General features: G+C 45.9%; 1 protein-coding gene across 1 annotated transcript in view; it reads right to left on the minus strand.

The window, feature by feature from the left end:
- Positions 1-26,535, minus strand: part of LOC137537859 (mucin-5B-like) — a gene marked incomplete at its 5' end in the record, with an annotated part of 285,507 nt that overhangs the window by 63,807 nt on the left and 195,165 nt on the right. Inside the window, 6 exons of the mRNA XM_068259809.1 lie at positions 9,130-9,274; positions 9,363-9,497; positions 16,743-16,899; positions 21,082-21,321; positions 25,651-25,830; positions 25,958-26,068. Coding sequence (XP_068115910.1) covers positions 9,130-9,274; positions 9,363-9,497; positions 16,743-16,899; positions 21,082-21,321; positions 25,651-25,830; positions 25,958-26,068 — 968 coding nt within the window. The remainder of the gene's footprint in view (positions 1-9,129; positions 9,275-9,362; positions 9,498-16,742; positions 16,900-21,081; positions 21,322-25,650; positions 25,831-25,957; positions 26,069-26,535) is intronic.

The following is a 26,535-nucleotide window of genomic DNA, read 5'->3' on the forward strand; positions in this document are numbered from 1 at the left end:
CACCATCCTGCATGGATTAAAGCAATCCCCAAGGGACAATTTTTGAGGATGAAACGAAATTGCTCGAGTACGCAGGATTATTTTATGCAGGCGGAGATTTTGAAGAACAGATTCATGGAGAAGGGGTATATGAAAGATGCACTGGAGAGTGAGATAGAAAGGATTGGAGCCATGGATAGACAGACATTGTTGGGAGAGAAAGAAGGGGAAAAATATGGGATTGAATTTGATCTGGCCTTCATTACGGGGTTTAACACCCAATATAGAAAACTTCAAAATATTATACAACATCATTGGGGGATTCTGGAGACAGATCTTACCCTAAGAAACATCATCCCATCCCAACCAAAATGTATCTATAGAAAGGCTCAAAATCTAAAACAAATACTTGCACCAAGCTGTGTGGAACCAAAAAAGGTTCCACGCATGCAGGGATGGCAAACAGCTGGGTTCTTCCCGTGCAGGGCTTGTAAAGCCTGCAGGGAAGCGAATGGGGTAAAGATGAATAGGGTGGTATCGTTTAGCAATGGGAGGAGCTTTAAGATCCAGGATTTTATCACTTGTAATGACCGATTTGTCGTATACCTTGCCTGGTGTAAATGTGGATGGCAGTATATAGGTAGGACCACCCGAACCCTCAAGGAGAGGATGGGGGAGCATGTCCGCAATATTACTAAAGGATATCCTAATCATAGGGTATCAGCTCATTTTGGCAGTCATCGTGATTGCAAACCCAAAGAGTTGTCCTTCTGTGCACTCCAAAAAATTATACCTAACTGGAGGGGGTGCAATAAACTCAAAAGGGTCTCGCAGGAAGGGACTAGGTGGATCCACAGGATGGGTACACTTAGACCTGACGGCCTAAATATAGATATTGATTTGGTCTGCTTTCTAGGTGATTAGGAGTGTGATGTGTGCGCATGCACTCCGGACCTGGCTGGGGCCTAAGTTAGGCTGGCTGCGGTGACCCTAGGGGTGTATGTGTTCACATGCACCTCGATCCTGGAGGGTTTACCAACATCTATGGTGACTGTAAGGTATAGATAAAGATAAGTGTGTTGTTAGTATGGGCAATCTGGGGACAGTACAATGAGCGTAGAATCTGTGTGTGGTGTGTGGGATCTCACCCTGCCTTCCCTATGGTCATCGTGGGATATTATGAATTAAGGGTGGGGGTGAGTATGGGGATAATACCTGTAAAAATATTCTGTAGCAGGATGGGCAGGGATGGATCACCACATATAACATATAGTCTTTGCAGAAATATGTATGGAAGTGAACATATAGGTGTATAATATTATGCATTACTGGAGGGATTATAGTTTACCTCTGAGGTGGTTACCGTTGTACATTGCATTTTTTAAGTATTGTTTTTTAAGTATTATTTTTAATGTTATTGTTGGCTATTTACTTGTTATAATGGATCTGGTTGTAACAATAAAATATAGAGTGCAATATCTAAATTGAACACTAGATGGCGGGTTTGCAGGCTTTGGGAGTTATGGAGGGAGCATGCGCGAAGCACGCAATGTCCCATAAGAATCCCCGCAGTACGCATCAGGCTCCATGCCCCTGATGAGTCACGATGTGACGAAATCGATAGGGCGGAGCCTGATGCGGAAGCGGGATTAGAGCTACACGGAGTGGCGTGGAGGCGGCGAGGCGGAACGCGGAAGGGAATCCTCTACTGACCGAGCGTGCGGCGGTGGTGGGAGAGAGCCCGGCGGATCTGCAGCCTGCCAGCCTTGGCCATCTATACGGGGGAGAGCCCGTCCAAAAAAACTCTAAGCGATATTATTCTGCTGGAGCATGTGAGTGCAATTGGTTTTTTAAATAAATATCTTTTAAGCGGTAATACACTATGTGGAGTTTTCTTTGAGGTGACTAATATAGAAGAATCCTCTGGATAAAGCATACTGTTGATTTGCGCGGAGAGGTGGGGGACGACCCGGGAACTGTCCCAAGGCTCATACTGACCTGTGTGGTCAGTGGATTCGGTGAGTGGCATACAAAGGGTGCTGGTGGTGGTCATTGCCTGTGATATGAGCTAATGATTCTGCTGGAAATTTATAATCATCTTTAAGACTGAAGAGGCTTGGAATTGATTGTGGAATTTCTAAGGGACTTTAAGTAATATATTAATGTTTGCTTATGCATCAATATATGTGAATATTTGTATCTGCACCGTGAGCGCCACCTCTTGGGTATAAAATTGTTGAAAATAAGAGGAGGCAAACAGGTGTCTCCCAGGTTTGTGTGTAACTGTGAGCGCTACCTCTTGTGATTTACAAATCTTTAAATGACTAGATTCAGCATATGTGCCATGCAGGGTACATGTGTCAGCTTTCCCAAATTCAAAGTGTAAAGGTCAGCCACTGATCCACCTGTTTGTTAAGAGCAGCCAGAAGAGCTGGTCCAGTGTGACTCTCCGCTTTGAGGCAAGACATGTCTAAGAAGGCGTGACACCGTTGTACCTGGCATGCAGCATAGGCCCTGGGGAGATGGGGCTGTGTCGCTGGAGAGGAGATCGCAGCACCAGTAGAGTTGAACTGCCATTCAGACAAGGAGGAGGACGATAGCGAAGAGGATGTAGCAGGAGGAGAAGGAGAGGAGGCGGCAGAAGGCCTGCCTGCAAGCCGTGGAGTGTCACAAGTTGGTGCACTGCACAGCTACGTACTCCCTGCTTGCTATCGGTCACCAGGTTGACCCAATGGGCTGTGTAAGTTATGCACCTGCCCTGACCGTGCTTGGCAGACCAGGCATCCGTGGTCAGGTGGACCCTTGACCCAACGCTGTGTGCCAGAGATGACACCACTTGCCTCTCAACTTCACGGTACAGTTTGGGTATCGCCTTTTTAGAGAAATAATTGTGGCATGGTATCTTCCACTGCGGTGTCCCAATGGCCACAAATTTATGGAAGGCCTCAGAGTCCACCAGCTGGTATGGTAACAGCTGGTGAGCTAACAGTTCCGCCAAGCCAGCTGTCAGACGCCAGGCAGGGGGTGACTGGCAGAAATTGGCTTCTTCCGCTCAAAGATTTCCTTCACGGACACCTGGCTGCTGTGGGCAGAGGAGCAGGAACCGCTCAAGGGCAGAGGCGGAGTGGAGGAGGGTGGCTGTGAAGGTGCAAGGGAGAAAGCGGCTGAAGATGCTGCACCTGAAGGAGGAAGAGAAGAAGGAGGGTGGCTTTGCTTTTGTGTGCTGCTTTTGCTCAGGTGCTCTTCCCATTGCAGTGTGTGCCTTTTCTGCAGGTGCCTTCGTAAGGCAGTTGTCCCTACGTGGGTTCCTGTCTGTTAACCTTGTTGCATTGTGGGAAATAGCTGTTTACAGCTGTTTCCAATTGCCAAAAAATCAAGCAGCAGATACTTCCAGTGACATCACCTGCCAGCAGTAAAAATGTCACCATGTGATAAATGACAGAATGTATTACATGGAGAGGAAAGCTTTTACAATGGGCAAACACTGACTAAATAATTTATTCATAATTATTGTAAAGGTCCACTATCACAAAAAAAGTAGGCAGTTAAAATCTGACAGAACCGACAGGTTTTGAGCCAGTCCATCTCCTCATGGAAGATTCTCAGGGTTTACTTTGCTTGCAACGGCATTTCCTGAACAGCAGTTTAACTGCCAAAATAGTAAGATACCAGCCAGCCTGCCTACTTACTTGCATGCTATTTTGTCAGTTAGAAAGAAAGGGGTAGTAGGTACTCTCTGGTGCGATCAGACCCCTATTAAAGTGCGCTCAGCTGCTCCCAGATATACCGCTGTAGAAAACATAAAAAAGAGAGAAGGGGCGCTTGAGTCTTCTGTGCAATACAATGACCTCGTCTACTAGGCAGGTCTCACCTGTTTACAAAGTGGCTGGTACAGCGTACACAGCCTCGGTGTGCCTGCGTCCCGCTTGGCCGAGCTGGGGACCGAGCTCTCAGCGGGGGGCGGATGTAACGTCACGTCCCAGGCTCCTTCAGGATAGGTGGTTATGACAACCAGGACGCTCGCTCTCTGTAGCGGTGGGTGGTAGTCCTTATCCAGGAAGAGCAGCCGTGGATGTAACACACGGCTGCGTGAGTAAAGAAGATGTGTGGACTAAAATGTACTAGTAAAGTACAAATTTATTAAAACAAACAACGCGTTTCGCGGAGGTACGCCCTCCGCTTTTTCAAGTTAGGTATACTTGAAAAAGCGGAGGGCGTACCTCCGCGAAACGCGTTGTTTGTTTTAATAAATTTGTACTTTACTAGTACATTTTAGTCCACACATCTTCTTTACTCACGCAGCCGTGTGTTACATCCACGGCTGCTCTTCCTGGATAAGGACTACCACCCACCGCTACAGAGAGCGAGCGTCCTGGTTGTCATAACCACCTATCCTGAAGGAGCCTGGGACGTGACGTTACATCCGCCCCCACGCTGAGAGCTCGGTCCCCAGCTCGGCCAAGCGGGATGCAGGCACACCGAGGCTGTGTACGCTGTACCAGCCACTTTGTAAACAGGTGAGACCTGCCTAGTAGACGAGGCCATTTTGTCAGTTAGGCTTTGCAACTGCTACTCAGGAAATGCTGTTGAAAACAAAGAAAACCCTGAGAATACCCCATGAGGAGATGGACTGGCCCAAAACCTGTCGGTTCTGTCAGATTTTAACTGCCTACTTTTTTCACGATAGTGGTCCTTTAAAGAGAATCTGTATTGTTAAAATCGCACAAAAGTAAACATACCAGTGCATTAGGGGACATCTCCTATTACCCTCTGTCACAATTTCGCCGCTCCTCACCCCATTAAAAGTGGTTAAAAACAGTTTTAAAAAGTTTGTTTATAAACAAACAAAATGGCCACCAAAACAGGAAGTATTGATGTACAGTATGTCCACACATAGAAAATACATCCATACACAAGCAGGCTGTATACACCCTTCCTTTTGAATCTCAAGAGATCATTTGTGTGTTTCTTTCCCCCTGCATCTCTCATGCACTGAAGTTTCAGGCTGCTCTTTTCTTCCTGCAAACAGCTTTGCCCTTGTCTGAATCTCCTCAGTATGTGAAAGCCCAGCCAGCTCAGAGGACGATTTATCCAGCTTGTAAAAGATAAGAGAGAAGAGAGAAGCTGCCCTAATCTAAGTAATACACAGGCAGTGTGCATAGAGGGGCCTGGAAGGGGGAGTTCATAGCAGAACCACAACACTGAAGAACTTGGCAGCCTTCCAGACACAGGCCGACAAGTCTGACAGGGGAAAGATACATTGATTTATTACAGAGACTGTGATAGCAGAAAGTGCTGCAGTAAGCCAGAACACATTAGAATAGCTTTTGTAGGATGATAAAAAACAGGATGCAATTTTTGTTACGGAGTCTCTTTAAGACACAGGCTAGTGATAACTAGGGGAGAGGAGTCAGTTAAAATTACGCATGGGATTTGCTGCAACAAAAAAGTGTTTGGTTAGTGAAGCACTCAGGTATTTTTGGGGTCTTTCTGGACCAGGTTAGTGTTAGGCATATCAGAAGAAAGAGACATGACATGACAACATGGAAACATTTTTAGGAATATGGGTGCTTAGCTGAAACCCAATAGCCAACTGAATGCAAAAACACAGCATAGTCAATATCTGACGCCAATTCCACCCACACCCACAAATCCAGTCAGTGTACCACGATGGGTACAAGAATATAATGATATGACCTATAATATAACACCTCGGTCCTTTTAGGTAGAGTTGGCGAACTTTCGCGGAACGTTCGGTTCGCGTTAAAGTTCGCGAACCGCAAAAGACTTCAATGGGGATGCGAACTTTGAAAAAAAAAATAATTATGCTGGCCACAAAAGTGATGGAAAAGATGTTTCAAGGGGTCTAACACCTGGAGGGGGGCATGGCGGAGTGGGATAGATGGCAAAAGTCCCCGGGAAAAATCTAGATTTGACGCAAAGCAGCGTTTTAAGGGCAGAAATCACATTGAATGCTAAATGACAGGCCTAAAGTGCTTTAAAACATCTTGCATGTGTATACATCAATCAGGTAGTGTAATTAAGGTACTGCTTCACACTGACACACCAAACTGTTCACTGAACAGAACAGGTATACAGTGGCGGGTTCACTGAACAGAACAGGTATACAGTGGCGGGTTCACAGAACAGGTATGCAGTGGCAGGTTCACTGAACACAACAGGTATGCAGTGGCGTGTTCACTAAACAGGTATACAGTGGCGGGTCCACTGAACAGAACAGGTATACAGTGGCGGGTTCACAGAACAGGTATACAGTGGCAGGATCACTGAACAGGTATGCAGTGGCAGGATCACTGAACAGGTATACAGTGGCGGGTCCACTGAACAGAACAGGTATACAGTGGCGGGTTCACAGAACAGGTATACAGTGGCGGTTCCACTGAACAGAACAGGTATACAGTGGCGGGTTCACAGAACAGGTATACAGTGGCAGGATCACTGAACAGGTATGCAGTGGCAGGATCACTGAACAGGTATGCAGTGGCAGGATCACTGAACAGGTATGCAGTGGCAGGATCACTGAACAGGTATGCACTGGCAGGATCACTGAACAGGTATGCAGTGGCAGGATCACTGAACAGGTATGCACTGGCAGGATCACAGTACAGGTATGCAGTGGCAGGATCACTGAACAGGTATGCACTGGCAGGATCACTGAACAGGTATGCAGTGGCAGGATCACAGTACAGGTATGCAGTGGGCTGAGGGCTCACTGAACAGAACAGGTATGCAGCCAGGAAAAGCTAAGCCTAACTAATCTTTCCCTTGAGACAGACAGCAGCTCGCCCTACTCTCTCTAATGCAGGCACACGAGTGGCCGTAATGGCCGCCGCTGCCTGCCTTATATAAGGGGGGGTGGGGCTCCAGGGGCTAGTGTAGCCTAATTGGCTACACTGGGCCTGCTGACTGTGATGTAGAGGGTCAAAGTTGACCCTCAGGTGCATTATGGGGCGAACCGAACTTCCGCAAAACGTTCGCGTGCGGCACCCGCACGCGAACCACCTAAGTTCGCGCGAACCACGTTCGCCGGCGAACCGTTCGGCCCAACTCTACTTTTAGGCGAGATTTACACTTTTTTTTGCGTTGCAGTGGGGATGTGATGTTCCGGCTGCATCCTACCTAAAAAAAAAGATAAATTTATGGCCGTTCGGTAGAGTGCGCCAACAGGGTCATATTGATAGGGCTGCCCACGCTCAGTGACGTACATCCTGCTGGGCAGGAAGTACATCACTGGGACTCCTGGGTTCACACATGGGGCTTGATTCACAAAGCCATGAAAAATTATTTCAAGGCCGTGCTATGCTTAGCACGTGGGTTAGGGCGCATGCAGGTTTGCAACCATAATAGTAAAGGTTTGCACGCATTAACTTCATCGTTCAAGCTCTAAAATTTGGGTTAGCACGTGAACGGGAAAAATGAATGCGCGCAAACCTTTACTATTATGTGCGCATACCTCTGTACGCGTGCTAACCCACGTGCTAAGCATAGCACAGTTGTGATATCATTCATCACAGCTTTGTGAATCAAGCTCATAGTGCGTCGCCCATAAACTTCCATTATCCCAAGCACTGTGTGTTAAGCGCGGTGCTTGCAGCAACGTGCTGTTGCCCTTGCGTCAGCTCGGATACTTCCGGCGCACAATGATATGTCAAAATCTCCATAGACTTTCAGTGCTTTTGTGGCAAAATAGGGTTACCCAACGCAGGTTTAGCCTGCAAGTGTAAAAGGGGCCTTAAAGAGACACTGAAGCGAAAAAAAAATTATGATATTATGATTTGTATGTGTAGTACAGATAAGAAATAAAACATTAAGATCAGATACATCAGTCAAAAAGTATTAAGCTCTACGACTTTCAAAGTCGTGGAGAGGGCTGTCTTGTGACTTTTATTATCTCAACTGTTAGTGAAAAATGTTCTTTTTATCTGCCAGAGGAGAGGTCATTAGTTCACAGACTGCTCTGAAAGAATCATTTTGAATGCTGAGTGTTGTGTAATCTGCACATATTATAGAATGATGCAATGTTAGAAAAAACATTATATACCTGAAAATAAAAATATGAGAATATTTTCTTTGCTACTAATCTTCTAGTAATTATTCATAGTACACAACCAATTCATTATATCTTTTTTTTTTTTGCTTCAGTGTCTCTTTAAGGTACCGTAATTTGCGCCGTATAAGACGCTCCGGAATATAAGACGCACCCAGGTTTAGAGGGCAAAAACCAGGGAAAAAAAAAAATACTAAACCTGGTGCGTACATATTCCAGGAGCATCTTGTACATGTCCAGTGTGTCCTCACGTGTGCTCCTGTGGCCCCATGTGTCCTCATTTGCCCCCCTGCCTTCCTCCCTCCCGCCTGCCCGAGTCTCTCTTGCCCCCCCCCCCCACATGGAGTGTCAATAGCGGCGGCGACTGACCTTTGGCAGGCTCCCGCGCTGATCCTAGATCATTGTGCTGCCCCCCGCTAGCCTCCTCTGCCTCCCCCCTGCTTATCTCCTGCTACCCGGGTGTAGGAATAAGTAGCGGTAGCTTACCTCTGCAGTGTGCCCGCGATGACTGCAGACATCCGTTTTCCAGGCACTTCTCTCTCTAGTGACCGGCTTGAACTGATGACGCACAGTTCAAAGCCGGTCACTAGAGCAAGAAGTGCCTGGAAGACGGATGTCTGCAGTCATCGCGGGCGCACTGCGGAGGTAAGCTACCGCTACTTATTCCTACACCCGGGGGGCCAGATAAGCAGGGGGGAGGCAGAGGAGGCTAGCGGGGGGCAGCACAATGATCTAGGATCAGCGCGGGAGGCTGCCAAAGGTAATTTGCTGCCGCTATTGACACTCCACCCGTGGGGCCAGGAGACTCAAGCAGGCAGGGGAAGGCAGGCACAGAAAGGCAGGGCATTATTAAGTCGGGGATTCTCTTCCTTTGCAGGGACTTTTTCTCCCCATTTTTGGGGAAGAAAAAGTGCGTCTTATACGGCGACAAATATGGTTGAAAGTGGAATTATACGTCTACCAGTGTGATATGAAAAACAAATATATAATACAATGACACCAGCTAGGGTTTTCATAGCTGTCTTATTATAATCTATTAAAAAATAAATACATAGCAATAATTTTACAGATATGTACATTACCAAAAATGGCAGTTTTCCTCGCTGGGGACAATTGCTCCTATGTGGTAGTGCTTTCTGTCTTTATCATAGCAGCCGCATACTGCTACACACTTCATTTCATCCTCATCAAAATATGGCTTGTTTTCAGGGCATTTGGGATAACAACCTAATAGTAGATGAAATAGTGATAGTTTTAAGATTCAGTTACTGCAGAAGCAAGTCTGAAAAAGAAAGTAAAGATTTTTTTATTTTACCTTCTAAACCTCTTATCTCATAGTCACATTTTCCACTTGGGTTCCTGCAGGTCTTCATGCAAGGAGCACCACACGCCCTATAATGCCATTCACATTCATTCTCATCCTTGGAATTGTAATAATCACAGAAGAGGGCTAGTGATCAATAACAAAAAAACACAAATCAGAAAACATGGAAACAAAAGAAACCAACAACAAATGATAGCTGGACAGTGTAAAAAAGGCAAATATAAAATTATGAAAAAAAAATATTAAAAAAAGAACTACTGAGTTCAGGTATTTTCCCAACTTGTCTTAGGGCCAGTGCACACCAAAAAGCGCTAGCATATTCGCAAACGCTCAGTGCTTTTTTAAGTTATTTTTCAAGGAAATTCTAGACATGAGCCTAGTGATTTTTTATCTATACCTAGCGATTTTTGGAGCGTTTTTGTGTGCTACATTAGCCAAGTGCTAAAAAGCGCTAGCGTTTTTAAATGCGATCAGAAGAGCTCTTGGTGTGCACCAGCCCTTAAAGTGGACTTAAGCTGTAAATTTATAAATGTATCTAAAAAGCCAATACCTAATGAGAGAGACACCTCCTCCAGAGGCTTCCCAGAGGCTTCCCAGAGGCTTCCCATGCTGTCCTTGGGTCTTCTGCTGCTACCTCTTTTACACTGGGGGCCACACTCCTTTTCTGGCTTGCGCTGGTGCAGTACGGCCATCGGCCGCACCACGCAGTGGCATAGAGCCTCATGCATAAGCGGATCAGGGTTACTACGCAGCTGCGACCGCAATCATGCAGCCGCAATATGGCTGCACTTGTGCTCGAAGACAGGGCAGTTTCTAGCCTAAAATGCACCCAGGGCGAGGGTGTACAAATTGCGTCCCCCGCCTCAGTATAGGTAGCCAGGAATAGGTCCCCCCAGTATAGGTAGCCAGCTATGGGTCACCCCAGTATAGGTAGCCAGGCATAGGTGCCCCAGTATACTTGCCCCCAGTATAGGTTAGCCAGGTAGGTGCCTCCAGTATAGGTAGCCAGTATAGTTGCCCCCAGTATAGGTTAGATAGGCAGACGCCCCCGGTATAAGTTAGATAGGTTGGTGCCCCCAGTACAGGTAAGCTAGGTGGGTGCCTCTAATATAGGTAGCCAGAATAGTTGCCCCCAGCATAGGTTAGATAGGTAGGTGCCCCCAGTATAGGTTAGTTAGGTAGGTGCCTCCAATATAGGTAGCCAGCATAGTTGCCACCAGTATAGGCTAGCTAGGTAGGTAGGTGCCCCCAATACAGGTTAGATAAGTAGGTGCCCCCAGTATAGGTTAAATAGGTAGCTGCCCCCCAGTATAGGTTAGATAAGTAGGTGTCCCCCAAGTATAGGTTAGATAGGTAGCTGCCCACAGTATAGGTTAGATTAGGTAGCTGCCCCCCAGTATAGGTTAGATTAGGTAGCTGCCCCCCAGTTTAGGTTAGATTAGGTAGCTGCCCCCCAGTATAGGTTGGATTAGGTAAGTGCCCCCCAAGTATAGGTTAGATAGGTAGCTACCCCCAGTATAGGTTAGATTAGGTAGCTGCCCCTCAAGTATAGGTTGGATAGGTAGCTACCCCCAGTATAGGTTAGATTAGGTAGCTGCCCCCCAGTATAGGTTAGATTAGGTAGCTGCTCCCGAGTATAGGTTAGATTAGGTAGCTGCCCCCCCCAGGATAGGTTAGGCAGGTGGTTAGGTAGGTAGGTAGGTCCCCCCCATAATGGAAGGGGGAGCCGCGGGGAGGGCAGCCCGACCTCTCCCTCCCTTCATCTCCCTAGGCTGCTCTCCGTGCTCCCCCCTCAGATGCAGAGTGATTGCAGCAGGGAAGCGCTGTAAATAGTAACTCACCTCCCTGGTTCCAATCGCTGATCACTCACTTGCCGCTGGTCTCCTCTCTGCATAGTCTGGTATACACACGCTGCTTCCTGTTTAGCAGGAAGCAGCGTGTGTATACCCGGCTATGCAGAGAGGAGACCAGCGGCTAGTGAGTGATCAACGATTCGAACCAGGGAGGTGGGTAGCTATTTACAGCGCTTCTCTGCTGCAATCACTCTGCATCTGAGGGGGGAACACGGCCCAGGGAGAGGAAGGGAGAGAGATGGCGGGCTGCCCTCCCCTCCCCGACCGACCCACCGACTCATACTCTTAGTAAATTAAAAACTTTATTTAAAAAAGAGAAAATATGATAAAATGTTCTATTTATCAGATAATAGCATATATAATTTGTATCTACTGTAGAGTAATAACTGCTTAGTTCACAAAAATGAAATCAATCAAAAAAAAAGTTATCTGTAATCAAAAAAAAAGTTATCTGTGCTGCTGCAATAAAGCAGTCACCGATAATGACTGTATATCTGATGGGTACACAGGGTTATATATATATATATATATATATATATATATATATATATATATATATATATATATATATATATATATATATATATATATATATATATATGTATATACAGTGGGTTGCAAAAGTATTTGGCCCCCTTGAAGTTTTCCACATTTTGTCACATTACTGCCACAAACATGCATCAATTTTATTGGCATTCCACGTGAAAGACCAATACAAAGTGGTATACACGTGAGAAGTGGAACAAAAATCATACATTATTCCAAACATTTTTTTACAAATAAATAACTGCAAAGTGGGGTGTGTGTAATTATTCGGCCCCCTGAGTCAATACTTTGTAGAACCACCTTTTGCTGCAATTACAGCTGCCAGTCTTTTAGGGTATGTCTCTACCAGCTTTGCACATCTAGAGACTGAAAACCTTGCCCATTCTTCTTTGCAAAACAGCTCCAGCTCAGTCAGATTAGATGGACAGCGTTAGTGAACAGCAATTTTCAGATCTTGCCACAGATTCTCAATTGGATTTAGATCTGGACTTTGACTGGGCCATTCTAACACATAGATATGTTTTGTTTTAAACCATTCCATTGTTGCCCTGGCTTTATGTTTAGGGTTATTGTCCTGCTGGAAGGTGAACCTCCGCCCCAGTCTCAAGTCTTTTGCAGTCTCCAAGAGGTTTTCTTCCAAGTTTGCCCTGTATTTGGCTCCATCCATCTTCCCATCAACTCTGACCAGCTTCCCTTTCCCTGCTGAAGAGATGCACCCCCGAGCATGATGCTGCCACCACCATATTTGACAGTGGGGATGGTGTGTTCAGAGTGATGTGCAGTGTTAGTTTTCCGCCACACATAGCGTTTTGCATTTTGGCCAAAAAGTTCCATTTTGGTCTCATCTGACCATAGCAACTTTTTCCACATGGTTGCTGTGTGTCCCCCACATGGCTTGTGGAAAACTGCAAATGGGACTTCTTATGCTTTCTGTTAACAATGCCTTTCTTCTTGCCACTCTTCCATAAAGGCCAACTTTGTACAGTGCATGACTAATAGTTGTCCTATGGACAGAGTCTCCCACTTGAGCTGTAGATCTCTGCAGCTCGTCCAGAGTCACCATGGGCCTCTTGACTGCATTTCTGATCAGCGCTCTCCTTGTTCGGCCTGTGAGTTTAGGTGGATGGCCTTGTCTTGGTAGGTTTACAGTTGTGCCATACTCCTTCCATTTCTGAATGATCGCTTGAACAGTGCTTTGTGGGATGTTCAAGGCTTTGGAAATCTTTTTGTAGCCTAAGCCTGCTTTAAATTTCTCAATAACTTGATACCTGACCGGTCTTGTGTGTTCTTTGGACTTCACTGTGTTGTTGTTCTCAATATTCTCTTAGACAACCTTTGAGGCCCTCACAGAGCAGCTGTATTTGTACTGACATTAGATTACACACAGGTGCACTCTATTTAGTCATTAGCACTCATCAGGCAATGTCTATAGGCAACTAACTGCACTCAGATCAAAGGGGGCTGAATAATTATGCACACACCACTTTGCAGTTATTTATTTGTAAAAAATGTTTCGAATCATTTATGATTTTCGTTCCACTTCTCATGTGTACACCAATTTGTGTTTGTCTTTCATGTGGAATTCCAATAAAATTGATTCATGTTTGTGGCAGTAATATGACAAAATGTGGAAAACTTCAAGGGGGCCGAATACTTTTGCAACCCACTGTATGTATATGTATATATATATATATATATATATATATATATATATATATATATATATATATATATATATATATATATATATATATACACATATACACACATATACACACATATACACATACACAGTGGTTTGCAAAAGTATTCGGCCCCCTTGAAGTTTTCCACATTTTGTCATATTACTGCCACAAACATGAATCAATTTTATTGGAATACCACGTGAAACACCAATACAAAGTAGTGTACACGTGAGAAGTGGAACGAAAATCATACACAATTCCAAATATTTTTTACAAATCAATAACTGCAAAGTGGGGTGTGCGCAATTATTCAGCCCCCTTTGGTCTGAGTGCAGTCAGTTGCATGTAGACATTGCCTGATGAGTGCTAATGACTAAATAGAGTGCACATGTGTGTAATCTAATGTCAGTACAAATACAGCTGCTCTGTGACGGCCTCAGAGGTTGTCTAAGAGAATCTTAGGAGCAACAACACCATGTAGTCAAAGAACACACCAGAGAGGTCAGGGATAAAGTTATTGAGAAATTTAAAGCAGGCTTAGGCTAGAAAATTTCCAAAGCCTTGAACATCCCACGGAGCACTGTTCAAGCGATCATTCAGAAATGGAAGGAGAATGGCACAACTGTAAGCCTACCAAGACAAGGCCGTCCACCTAAACTCACAGGCCGAACAAGGAGAGCGCTGATCAGAAATGCAGTCAAGGGGCCCATGGTGACTCTGGACAACCTGCCGAGATCTACAGCTCAGATGGGGGAATCTGTCCATAGGACAACTATTAGTCGTGCACTGCACAAAGTTGGCCTTTATGGAAGAGTGGCAAGAAGAAAGCCACTGTTAACAGAAAAGCATAAGAAGTCCCGTTTGCAGTTTGCCACAAGCCATGAGGGGGACACAGCAAACATGTGGAAGAAGGTGCTTTGATCAGATGAGACCAAAATGGAACTTTTTGGCCAAAATGCAAAACTCTATGTGTGTCGGAAAACTACCACTACACATCACTCTGAACACACCATCCCCACTGTCAAATATGGTGGTGGCAGCATCATGCTCTGGTTGTGCTTCTCTTCAGCAGGGACAGGGTAGCTGGTAAGAGTTGATGGGAAGATGGATGGAGCCAAATACAGGGCAATCTTGGAAGAAAACCTCTTGGAGTCTGCAAAAGACTTGAGACTGGGGCGTTCACCTTCCAGCAGGACAATGACCCTAAACATAAAGCCAGCGCAACAATGGAATGGTTTAAAACAAAACATATTCATGTGTTAGAATGGCCCAGTCAAAGTCCAGATCTAAATCCAATCGAGAATCTGTGGCAAGATCTGAAAACTGCTGTTCACAAACACTGTCCATCTAATCTGACTGAGCTGGAGCTGTTTTGCAAAAAAAGAATGGGCAAATATTTCAATCTCTAGTTGTGCAAAGCTGGTAGAGACAGCTATAATTGCAGCAAAAGGTGGTTCTACAAAGTATTGACTCAGGGGGCTGAATAATTACGCACACCCCTCTGCGAAGTCCAAAGCACGTTTGTTGCATCGTGTCGGAACCATGGGTACTGTGGCCAGTCTCATAGAGACTAATGGCCACTGCAGCTGCGGAGTGGCGAGGTAGAGCAACGGAAGTAAAAGGGGCCTCAAGAGATTTGAAAAATCTCTGTGTGACCTGTCTTGGGACAGCACGGCCCTCCTCAGGAGACAGAGGAGGACCGGGGCTGGCGCGAGGGACTGAGACAGCTGCTAGGGGCAGGAAGAAGCTCCCAGTAAAAATAGGTTATAAGAGATCACCTTGGGAGTCCTTTAACCTCCCTAGCTGTAACCCTGAGCCAGGCTCGGGACAGAAATCCGCAGCTCTGAGCAGTAATCCCGAATAATCCATCGGAGGTGTGGAATGTGCAGGGCTGCCGCAGATCTATCAAGCGGTATGATTTTTAAAGGAAACATGGTTACATAGTTACAAAAAAGAAAAAAGACATACGTCCATCGAGTTCAACCAGAGAACAAAATACAACACCAGCCTGCTCCCTGAAATATCCCTGTTGATCCAGAGGAAGGCGATCAACAGGGATATTTCAGGGAGCAGGATGGTGTTGTACTTTGTTCTCTAGTTGGTCCAAGCTGTTAAAAAAAAAAAAAAAGATCCACTTACCTGGGGCTTCCTCCAGTCCGTGGCAGCCGTCCTGTGCCCTCGCCGCAGCTCCGGAGGCTCCCAGTCTTCTCCCCTGGTGCAGCTGACATCGCCAGGTCGGGTTCCGGGTCGGCCTCTTCTGCGCTCCACGGCATGGGTCACGTGCTCCGGCCAACGTCATCAGGACTGTACTGCGCAGGCACGGTAGTTCTGCGCCTGCGCAGTACAGTCCAGATGACGTCGGCCTGACCACGTGACCCGTGCGGTGGAGCGCAGAATACGCCAACCCGGAACCCGACCTGGCGAGGACACTCACTTTAAGGTCTCAAAGCTTGTGAAAAAATTGCACCGCTTTTGGAAAAAGAATCTGGAAATAATCATACCGCCAGGGAGGTTAAGTCTACAGCCCAGATCTGTAACCCCATTCATTTCAGCCTTTGGCACATTGTACAGTTAAAATGGCTGCAAAGAAGCACCCAATGTCACTTGTGAGTGTGAGTGTGAGTGCGGCAGTTGCCGGCCTGCATGATTTCTAGTGTGGTTGGGCTTGTACCTGATGAATTGCAGCGCAGTCACAGCACAATCGCGGCTCTGGAAATGGAAGATAACATGATCGCAATGCCCTGATAGTTTTAATAATATTAGACTATATATTCTTTCACATAAGCATAGCTCCCAACTGTCCCTCTTTTGGAGGGACAGTCCCTTTTTGGGAGCCCTGTCCCTCTGTCCCCCTTTCCCCCTCATTTGTCCATCTTTCAAGACTTTGTCCCTCTTTCTATGTAAATATATATATTTCTCTATTAAAAAAATGTGTTTTATTGACTTTAAACTTTATTCCCATCCTTTAAATTGAAATATTACTAATTTTAAAATTTTAGTATGAAGGGAAATGAACCAGGATAGAAAGGACCAGTGTGGTTTGAATTATAAAGCAACATATTTTTCTTATGAAATCTTTATGGTATTCATGGCTAGGGGTGTGAAAGGGGATGGTCAGGGGTGTGGCAGGGGAGTGGTTTAAGTGTCCCTCTTTCTCATCTCAAAATGTTGGGAGTTATGCATAAGGGTATTCCATATCTGAATTTTCCCAAATAGTTCACCATTAAGAAACAATGTACGGCTACTGCAACAAATAATAATAGTTATAATAATAATGTATCACTCACGACAAACAGAAGGCGTCCTCCAGGCAACACATATGTTGTGTTCCCCACATGCCTGGGCATAGGCTGCAACAGCTGTGCAGAGGCACTCACAGTCTCCCCCCGTGTTGCAAGCACATGAGTCAGAGACACAGGCATCATAGTACATTGATGCATCAACCTATACAGAAAGTATGGAATAGAATATAAATAAATATTTTAAAAAGACTGCATTTTCCTTCCCTATCCATACATTACAATCTTGTGGCAGGTATCTTAGGTGCTGATGGCTGGGGGGCAATTTGGGCGCCACCATAGAACACAATGGGCTTGATTCACAAAGCAGTGCTAACTGTTAGCACGCTTGTGAAAATCCCCTCTTCACGCCTAAACTCAGTTTAGGTGTGATAAAATCAACTCGTGCGCAAAGTCCCACGTGCAAACCTTTGTGCGCGCACAGAGCGGTGCGCGCGACACGTCGCACCGCTATGCGCCGATAACGGCGCATCCGATGCGCCTATAAGGTCACATGGGGTGCGACTTTAACGTTGCATAGTGTGACGTTGAGGTCGCACCCCATGCGACCTTATAGACGCATCGGATGCACCATTATCGCGCATCGCGGTGCGATGTTTTGCGCGCACCACGCTGTGCGTGCGTGAAGTTTTGCGCAGGGACTTTGCTTGCAATCTTATTGTCAAACTGATGCTAACCTAGTTAGCATCCTACTTATCACGCCCAAAGTCTTTAGGCGTGCTAGCTAGGTTAGCACCGCTTTGTGAATCAAACCCATTGTTTGTTGTGGCTATAGCGTGCCCAGTGTATACCGTATATACTCGCATACAAGCCGAATTTTTGACCCCCAAAAAGGGGGTCAAAAGTTGGGGGGTCGGCTTGTATGCGAGTCTTCCCTGGTGGTATAGTGGTGGGTGGTGGGTGGTGGGTGTTCCGCGCCCCGCTTCCCCCCTCCCCGCTCCCCCCGCGGCCGCCGCTGCTATTACCTGCAGGCAGCGGCCGCTTCCTAATCCGCGTTCCTCTTCTTAAACTTTTCAGCGTGTATCACAGCAGCGCGCCCGGCGCTGCTGCTGTGACGATGCAGGGGCAGGAAAGAGCGGTTCCCTTGGTAACGGCGATACAGATCGCCGTTATAGGGAGCCGCGCTCTTTCCTGCACTCTGCACCGTCACAGCAGCAGCGCCGGGCGCGCTGCTGTGATACACGCTGAAAAGTTTAAGAAGAGGAACGCGGATTAGGAAGCGGCCGCTGCCTGCAGGTAATAGCAGTGGCGGGGAGGGAGCCGGGAGTACTACCTACCTATGCTGGGCACTATACTGGCTAAACTGGGCACTATACTGGCTAAACTGGGCACTATACTGGCTAAACTGGGCACTATATTGGCTAAACTGGGCACTATACTAGCTAAACTGGGCACTATATTGGCTAAACTGGGCACTATATTGGCTAAACTGGGCACTATACTAGCTAAACTGGGGCACTATACTGGCTAAACTGGGCACTATACTAGCTAAACTGGGCACTATACTAGCTAAACTGGGGCACTATACTGGCTAAACTGGGCACTATACTAGCTAAACTGGGCACTATACTAGCTAAACTGGGCACTATACTGGCTAAACTGGGCACTATACTGGCTAAACTGGGCACTATACTAGCTAAACTGGGCACTATACTGGGCACTATACTGGCTAAACTGGGCACTATACTGGCTAAACTGGGCACTATACTAGCTAAACTGGGCACTATACTAGCTAAACTGGGCACTATACTGGCTAAACTGGGCACTATACTGGCTAAACTGGGCACTATACTAGCTAAACTGGGCACTATACTAGCTAAACTGGGCACTAAACTGAGCACTATACTGGCTAAACTGGGCACTATACTAACTAAACTGGGCACTATACTGGCTAAACTGGGCACTTTACTAGCCATACTGGGGCACTATACTAGCTAAACTGGGTACTATACTAGCTAAACTGAGGCACTACCTACCCATACTGGGCGCTATACTGGGCACTATACTGGCTATACTGGGCACTTTACTAGCTATACTGGGCACTATACTAGCTATACTGGACACTACCTACCTATACTGGGCACTATACTAGCTATACTGGGACACACTGGGGGGCTGCACCAATCCAGCATTTCCTACCCCCGGCTTATATGGGGGTCAATAATTTTTCCCAGTTTTTTCAGGGAAAAGTTGGGGGGTCGGCTTATATGCGGGTCGGCTTATATGCGAGTATATACGGTAATTCGGGCACAAGACGTGTAGCCAAGAGAAGGTACTGCAGAAGGGGTGGGGAAGGGTTAGCATTAGGCCGGCTTCACACTGAATATTGGCATCAGCGGTGGGGTGCAGCGGCCACGCCACAGTGCCAAAAAACGGAACTTCGGGGAATACTGCATTACTGTGCAGTATTCCCCTTCTGGCATCCGCTTGCGGTCACTTCCTGTTTCGAGTATATATAGAAGTGCAAGGAAGCGTATTTTAAAAATACGCTTCCTGTGATTGTGCATAAAAATGTCACCGCACTGCCATCATTTTTAAAATCTCTACGTCGCCATAGACTTACATGACTTCTGGTCTGCTGCATGTTTACGCAGATACAAGTCATTTTGGAAGTGCGTTAGATTGAGCACTTCCGGCGCATTGCACCGTAAAGCACCGCAGGTAATATGAAAGCAACCATAGATTTTCATTGCCCTGCAGTAGCTGTGCGGTAAACTGCCACAATACAATGTGAAAGGGTTTAGATTGTAAGCCTTTGGGCAGGGTCCTCCTCCTTTTGTGTCCTACCTGATCATGCACCTCCATTACTGTGAACCCATGCTAGGCATCTGAGTGAACCTAACTTGCCTAATCTCCATACTCGCCTCCAGTGACTAAGCATTACCTTGTACTCATACTGTGCTGCGCAATCTGGTCTTTCTTGTATTCAGGTATTGTCATTTTGCTGTATGTCACCCCTAAATATTGTATGTATCCCTATTTATTGTCCAGCGCTGCGTAATACGTTGGCGCTTTATAAATACAATAAATAAAGGGTCCTCAGGTGTGGGGTAGAGTTAGTGTGAGAGGTAGGTAGGGGGAGAGTTGTAGAGAGAGGTATGTTAGGTAAAGCGATAGTGGAATATCAGCAGTATTGCTTCACCCAGGGACATTTTAACTGTATGCTACAAATCTACCTCATGTATCTTCTCTGCTTTTGAGTCACACATATAAATACTGAGCATACACATACAGTATTTGTACCCACATACACACACACAACAGTAAGTCACAATATAAAAACTACTGACAGGTGAAATCAATGGCATTCACGCTGGTCTCACACCTGGCCAATGCCTTTGCGTTGCCATGCTCCGCCCCATTGTAGCACACCGCAACGCACATATTGTCCCTCATATAACTCTGCAGCAGGGTGCGCCGACAGGGTCACATGCATAGCGCACACCCATCTCTTTGCCTTGCCCAGTGACATACTCCCTGCTGGATAGGATGTACATCACTGGGATTCCCTGCTTCCCCATCCTATTTGTTTCATTCTGCGCATGCTGCTACCAACTTATTAAAAAATTCTGTGTCGCCCATAGACTTCCATGCATTCCAATGCTGCAGAAGTCCGGCGGTAACGCGCTGTTGACTTTGCGGTGGGTCGGCAGGGATTCAGAAACTTCAGTCACGATACATCGGGGTAAGTGAACTAGGCACCATAGACTTTCATTGCTGTTGTGTTATTGTTGGAGTTTATTGGTATAAATGCCATCTTTTCGGGTGTGCCTTCATGAATAAGCTTGTCTGGATGTTTCTGTGTTACAAGTGATCCTCATGGAATCACTTGATCAGCATGTACTCTCAGCATATCTCAACAGCTGTATGTTGTAAATACTTCTCAAAGCCACACTCTATCTACATATAAATTGGTAAACATTTAAGAACAATAGCTGAAGAGGCACTTTTTTTCCCTCTAGGTACACTTTAAGTCAGTGAAGGTATTTATGGAGACTGCCTAAGTTAAGTTCAGCTGGATTTTTGTAATTGGCAGCAACTGAAAGGGTTTGCAAAGAGGAACAGTCAGTTCATTATAGCTGAAGTGGTGGCAGTCTGTCAATTGGTAAGCATGTAGAATGGTAGGACAGCTCCCACAGAGGTAAAGCAGGAATTGTGCATAGATCCAGTCAAGGATTTTCTGTCAGTTGGTAAGCCACAGAGAAGGATTTTACAATAACTCAGAGGGAGAATATGAAAAGATATATAATATGCATAATATTGCTACTATATCGCTGGAAACAGGGGGTAAACGATTCCCCAAGACTTGTTTACTGATATTACTTACATATTGATGACAAGTAGCAAAGACATCACTAAGTATAATGCTACACTTCCTTTGTGCCCAGCCATGCCTGTATGCGTTCAGGGAACAGGCATCTCTGTAGACTTTAGCATCTGGGCAACCTGGCAATATCTTCCAGCTGTTTCCAAACTCCTCAGTATTTCCAACAACAGCATTATTCCGGGTAGTGAAATCATTGTTTGTATTTCCATCATAGTTTCCACATAACCCACAGAGACGGCCCTATAAAATAGAGTCAAATCATGAAAATGGAAATTAACTTGTCAGATCAAATTGTGCTACAAATGCTCATGGTGGACCTGTTGATAAACATTATTCAGCAGTTTGACCCTATTCTTTCCTATAGTGCTATTTTTGACCCTTCACCATGAAATAAGGTAGATCAGCATGGCCATTTGGACCTGATCACCACCCAGGCTACTCCCTACCATAAAAGGCATGATCCTGGCAGCCATTTTTCACTCTGCTTTACTCAGTATAGGGAGAGGAGCTGCTGCTGTAGATAGAGGCACAGTGATATATAGGCTGTATTGTGAATTGTGCCAGGTAGCTGCTAGGGACCCCCAATAGTACTTTGAAGGACTCTTCCTGGTCACAAAAAGTCATTTTGAAGATGGACATTGGCGCTGCTGTACTGAATTGTTATTGTTGCTTTTTGGGGTGTGTTGTAGCAACACAACCAGTGGCATAGCAATCACCGTAGCAACCAGAGCGATTGCTATGGGGCTCTTGCAAAAGTGTGGGTGAAGGGGGGCCTGGGATGTATGAGTGCAGGTGGCAATATGAGGGTCTGCATAACCTCGCAACTGTCGCTTTTTCATAGTGAATATAATAGAGCACAGCTTGGCCAGTCTGTAGCAGCATCCTGGGAACAGTCTAACTGCCCCGCCCTAGACGAAGAGCAGGAGAATTTGGCCAATAGTAACAGCACTAGCTCCCCTCTAGCCAATGCTGTGCTGCTGTGGCCAACCTATCACACAGGAGGGAGGAGCAACACTCTGCGTTGGAGAGAACAGTCTGTAGAGCAGTGTGGCCTGGTGACTTCTCTGTCTTGGCTTGCCATGCCTTCTGATCCCCGAGTGCCAGTGATAATCTCAGAAGGAGAACGCATCAGCTGCAGACCTCTGTGCTGCTTGGGGAGGGAAGCAGGTACAGTGGGTTGCAAAAGTATTCGGCCCCCTTGAAGTTTTCCACATTTTGTCACATTACTGCCACAAACATGGATCAATTTTATTGGAATTCCACATGAAAGACCAAAACAAAGTGTTGTACACATGAGAAGTGGAACGAAAATCATACATGATTCCAAACATTTTTTACAAATAAATAACTGCAAAGTGGTGTGTGCATAATTAATCGGCCCCCTTTGATCTGAGTGCAGTCAGTTGCCTATAGACATTGCCTGATGAGTGCTAATGACTAAATAGAGTGCACCTGTGTGTAATCTAATGTCAATACAAATACAGCTGCTCTGTGAGGGCCTCAGAGGCTGTCTAAGAGAATATTGGGAGCAACAACACCGTGAAGTCTAAACAACACACAAGACAGGTCAGGGATCAAGTTATTGAGAAATGTAAAGCAGGCTTAGGCTACAAATAGAAGCCTTGAACATCCCAAGGAGCACTGTTCAAGCGATCATTCAGAAATGGAAGGAGTAAGGCACAACTGTAAACCTACCAAGACAAGGCCATCCACCTAAACTCACAGGTCGAACAAGGAGAGCGCTGATCAGAAATGCAGTCAAGAGGCCCATGGTGACTCTGGATGAGCTACAGAGATCTACAGCTCAGGTGGGAGACTCTGTCCATAGGACAACTATTAGTCATGCACTGTACAAAGTTATGGAAGAGTGGCAAGAAGAAAGGCATTGTTAACAGAAAGCATAAGAAGTCCCGTTTGCAGTTTTCCGCAAGCCATGTGGGGGACACAGCAAACATGAGACCAATGATAAGATGAGACCAAAATTGAACTTTTTGGCCAAAATGCAAAACGCTATGTGTGGCAGAAAACTAACACTGCACATCACTCTGAACACACCATCCCCACTGTCAAATATGGTGGTGGCAGCATCATGCTCGGGGGGTGCATCTCTTCAGCAGGGTCAGGGAAGCTGGTCGGAGTTGATGGGAAGATGGATGGCGCCAAATACAGAGCAAACTTGGAAGAAAACCTCTTGGAGACTGCAAAAGACTTAAGACTGGGGCGGAGGTTCACCCTCCAGTAGGACAATTACCCTTAACATAAAGCCAGGGCAACAATGGAACGGTTTAAAACAAAACATATCTATGTGTTAGAATAGCCCAAATTCCAGATCTAAATCCAATCGAGAATCTGTGGCAAGATCTGAAAACTGCTGTTCACAAACGCTGTCCATCTAATCTGACTGAGCTGGAGCGGTTTTGCAAAGAAGAATGGGCAAGGATTTCAGTCTCTAGATGTGCAAAGCTGGTAGAGACATACCCTAAAAGACTGGCAGCTGTAAATGCAGCAAAAAGTGGTTCTACAAAGTATTGACTCAGGGGGCCGAATAATTACGCACACCCCACTTTGCAGTTATTTATTTGTAAAAAAATGTTTGGAATGATGTATGATTTTCGTTCCACTTCTCACGTGTACACAACTTTGTATTGGTCTTTCACATGCAATTCCAATAAAATTGATTCATGTTTGTGGCAGTAATGTGACAAAATGTGGAAAACTTCAAGGGGGCCGAATACTTTTGCAAGCCACTGTAATTACTGAGGGTAATTCTAGCTACCTAATACTAAATGGCACCTGTAGCTACCTATGATGGGCAAGGGAAGTAATGGAGAAGTGACAGCTGGGATAGCCAGCACACTTGCGGTGTGGTTCGGCGGGGTTTGGAGGTCCATGAAGGGCGAGGTCTTGGGTACCAGGACATCTGTGCCTACAGGCTCCTGTGAGGTGAATCCAGGCCTGATGAAGAATGTAACCATTACGACTGTTTGACAGATGTGTTTTTGATTGACTAGTGTAATGATCCGCTCAGCTGGCTGCACAGGCAGACAGCTGTTTGGCCATTCCTTGAGTCTGTGGGACGCAGGTCTCTGGATAATAGACCTGTCTTTGCTTTGCAAGCTTCAGACCTGCTCTGCTGCTGAGGAATTTGCATATACTGATTATGCAGATTGCCTGGTCGCCTCCCTTGAAGGCGTAAAGCATAAATACCATGTGATCCCACAATCCTTTGCTGGTCATTATGGTTTGTTACTGTTGAAACACTCCTGGAGTGTCAGCCTTTCTATTGTTTGCTAAAGATTATCTTAGAGTATTCCTGGGGACTGCATTAGGCATCCCTCTAGTACAGTTAGGTTGTATTATTTGTATTGCCTGTTCTGTCTTCTGTTTGTCCTTGCGATTGCACTGTCGTCAGCCGTTGGCGATGGTGAATCGTTTGTTTCTGTACTTCGATCACACTTGCTCTGGCGGAAAGAGCAGTGGATCCTGCTAGCCTGTTTCTGTACTTGGTTCACACTCGCTCTGGCGGAAAGAGCAGTGGATCTTTTCTGTCCTGTCCCTGAACCTAGATCGCACTCGCTCTGGCGGAAGAGTGGTGGATCTTATCTGACCTATTCCTGTTTGTTTGTCTGTCTGGATCGCACTCGCTCTAACGGTAGCAGCGGTGGTTCCTTTTGGTACTCTATCTGGGAGTGTAGGCCAGAGCTGCGGTTGCTGCTGGCTGCTCCTTCTCTCTGTCTTGTCTGATACGAACGCTTGCTGTAGGCTCAGTGGGGTAACCATTAAGCAAGCGTTCGCGTTCTCTGTTTCGTGTTTGTGTGGCGTTGGTTAGTTAGGGTGGCGTGCTTGTCTCTGTTGCGCTTTTCGTGCGGAGACCGCGTCCTAAACGCGTTTGCTGTTGCGAATGAGTGCGGTGTTCACGTTTAGCTAGCGTTTGTTATTTTCCTTATCTTCTCATTGTTGTTTGCTGTGCCTTTGCTACTCTCGTGCTCTGTCTTGCTCAGTCTTGTGTCACTTCTGGCAATCGTCTCTCTCGCGATTGCGTTCCTACTTTCTTTCTGCTGTTGAGTGTTCACCGTCGTGGGTTGGCGACTAGATTGGTGCACACACATACACTCTGTCACTGTGCTCTCTCCTTAAGGGCTATCTTGCCCTGCATTGCTTCTCCTCGTACAATTCCTATCTGGCATCTGTGGCTGTGCAGAGGATCTGTTCCTCTGCACTCCACGGCTCCATCTGCCGGCAGGAATTCCCCTCTACAGGTGCATTGCACCTTTTGCTGGGTTCTCTCAGATTATACGCTTGTGGAAGATTTCCGTAGTGTCAGCGCGCATCCTGTGCGCTGACCACGGAGAGAATTCCACAATCGTTACAACTAGTCACAATTGTGATCAGATGCAATGTCTGCTTCCTGTGTACATAAGCTAAAAACAGTAAGGGATCATAAACAGCAGATCAGAGACCTCCTTGACATGTGTGCAATGATCTAACTAATTAAATCCTTTTACATAGTTATACTTAGAGCATTTTTAATTGCAGTATGTTGCATGCATTTTATGAAGAGCTACATACCTTAAAGTCACTGGTAACTTTAATGAAAATGCTAGATCTCTTGTCCCATATAAGGATAATCCCAACATTGATCTCAACGACTAAGTAGATGCCCATCAGTCGTACCCGATATGGAACACTGGTGTCACTACCTTTATTTGCTAAGCTGACGTGACTGTCATCAAGGATAAGTTCATAGTCCTGTAAAACAGTTGAATAAGTCTTGAATAATAATAAGTCTAGAGATCTTAAACTTGCCACTATATCATTTCCATGCTTGTAGTTGTTAATTTTTTGTTACAATTTTTGCTTAATAATGTTTGCTTACCCCTAGAAAAAGTTTCATGGATTTGGAACAGGTTGCCCCCATGTTACCACAAGGAATATTTTCTGTGATGATTCGGAAGGTGCCAGAACTGTCATTTGCTGTGCAATAATCCTTGTTAAAAGAAAAGGAAAAAAAATATATAGATATAGTTATATACTATTAAAGGTGAACAACTCAACTGTGTTGACTTCTCAATAATGTAAAAAAAAAAACCTTAAAGAGAACCCGAGGTGTGTTTAAAGAATGTTATCTGCATACAGAGGCTGGATCTGCCTATACAGCCCAGCCTCTGTTGCTATCCCAAACCCCGCTAAGGTCCCCCTGCACTCTGCAATCCCTCATAAATCACAGCCGTGCTGTGAGGCTGTGTTTACATCTGTAGTGTCAGTCTCAGCTGCTCCCCCTCCTCCTGCATAGCTCCGGTCCCTGCCCCCGTCCCTTCCCTCCAATCAGCAGGGAGGGAAGGGATGCAGGCGGGGACTGGAGTTCTGCAGGAGGCGGGGAGAGCAGCAGACTGACACTATAGAGATAAACACAGCCAGCTCTGACAAGCTGTTTGTCAGCAGCGTGGCTGTGAT

The sequence above is a fragment of the Hyperolius riggenbachi genome, chromosome 11 (assembly GCF_040937935.1).
Source record: "Hyperolius riggenbachi isolate aHypRig1 chromosome 11, aHypRig1.pri, whole genome shotgun sequence".
Lineage (NCBI taxonomy): Eukaryota > Metazoa > Chordata > Amphibia > Anura > Hyperoliidae > Hyperolius > Hyperolius riggenbachi.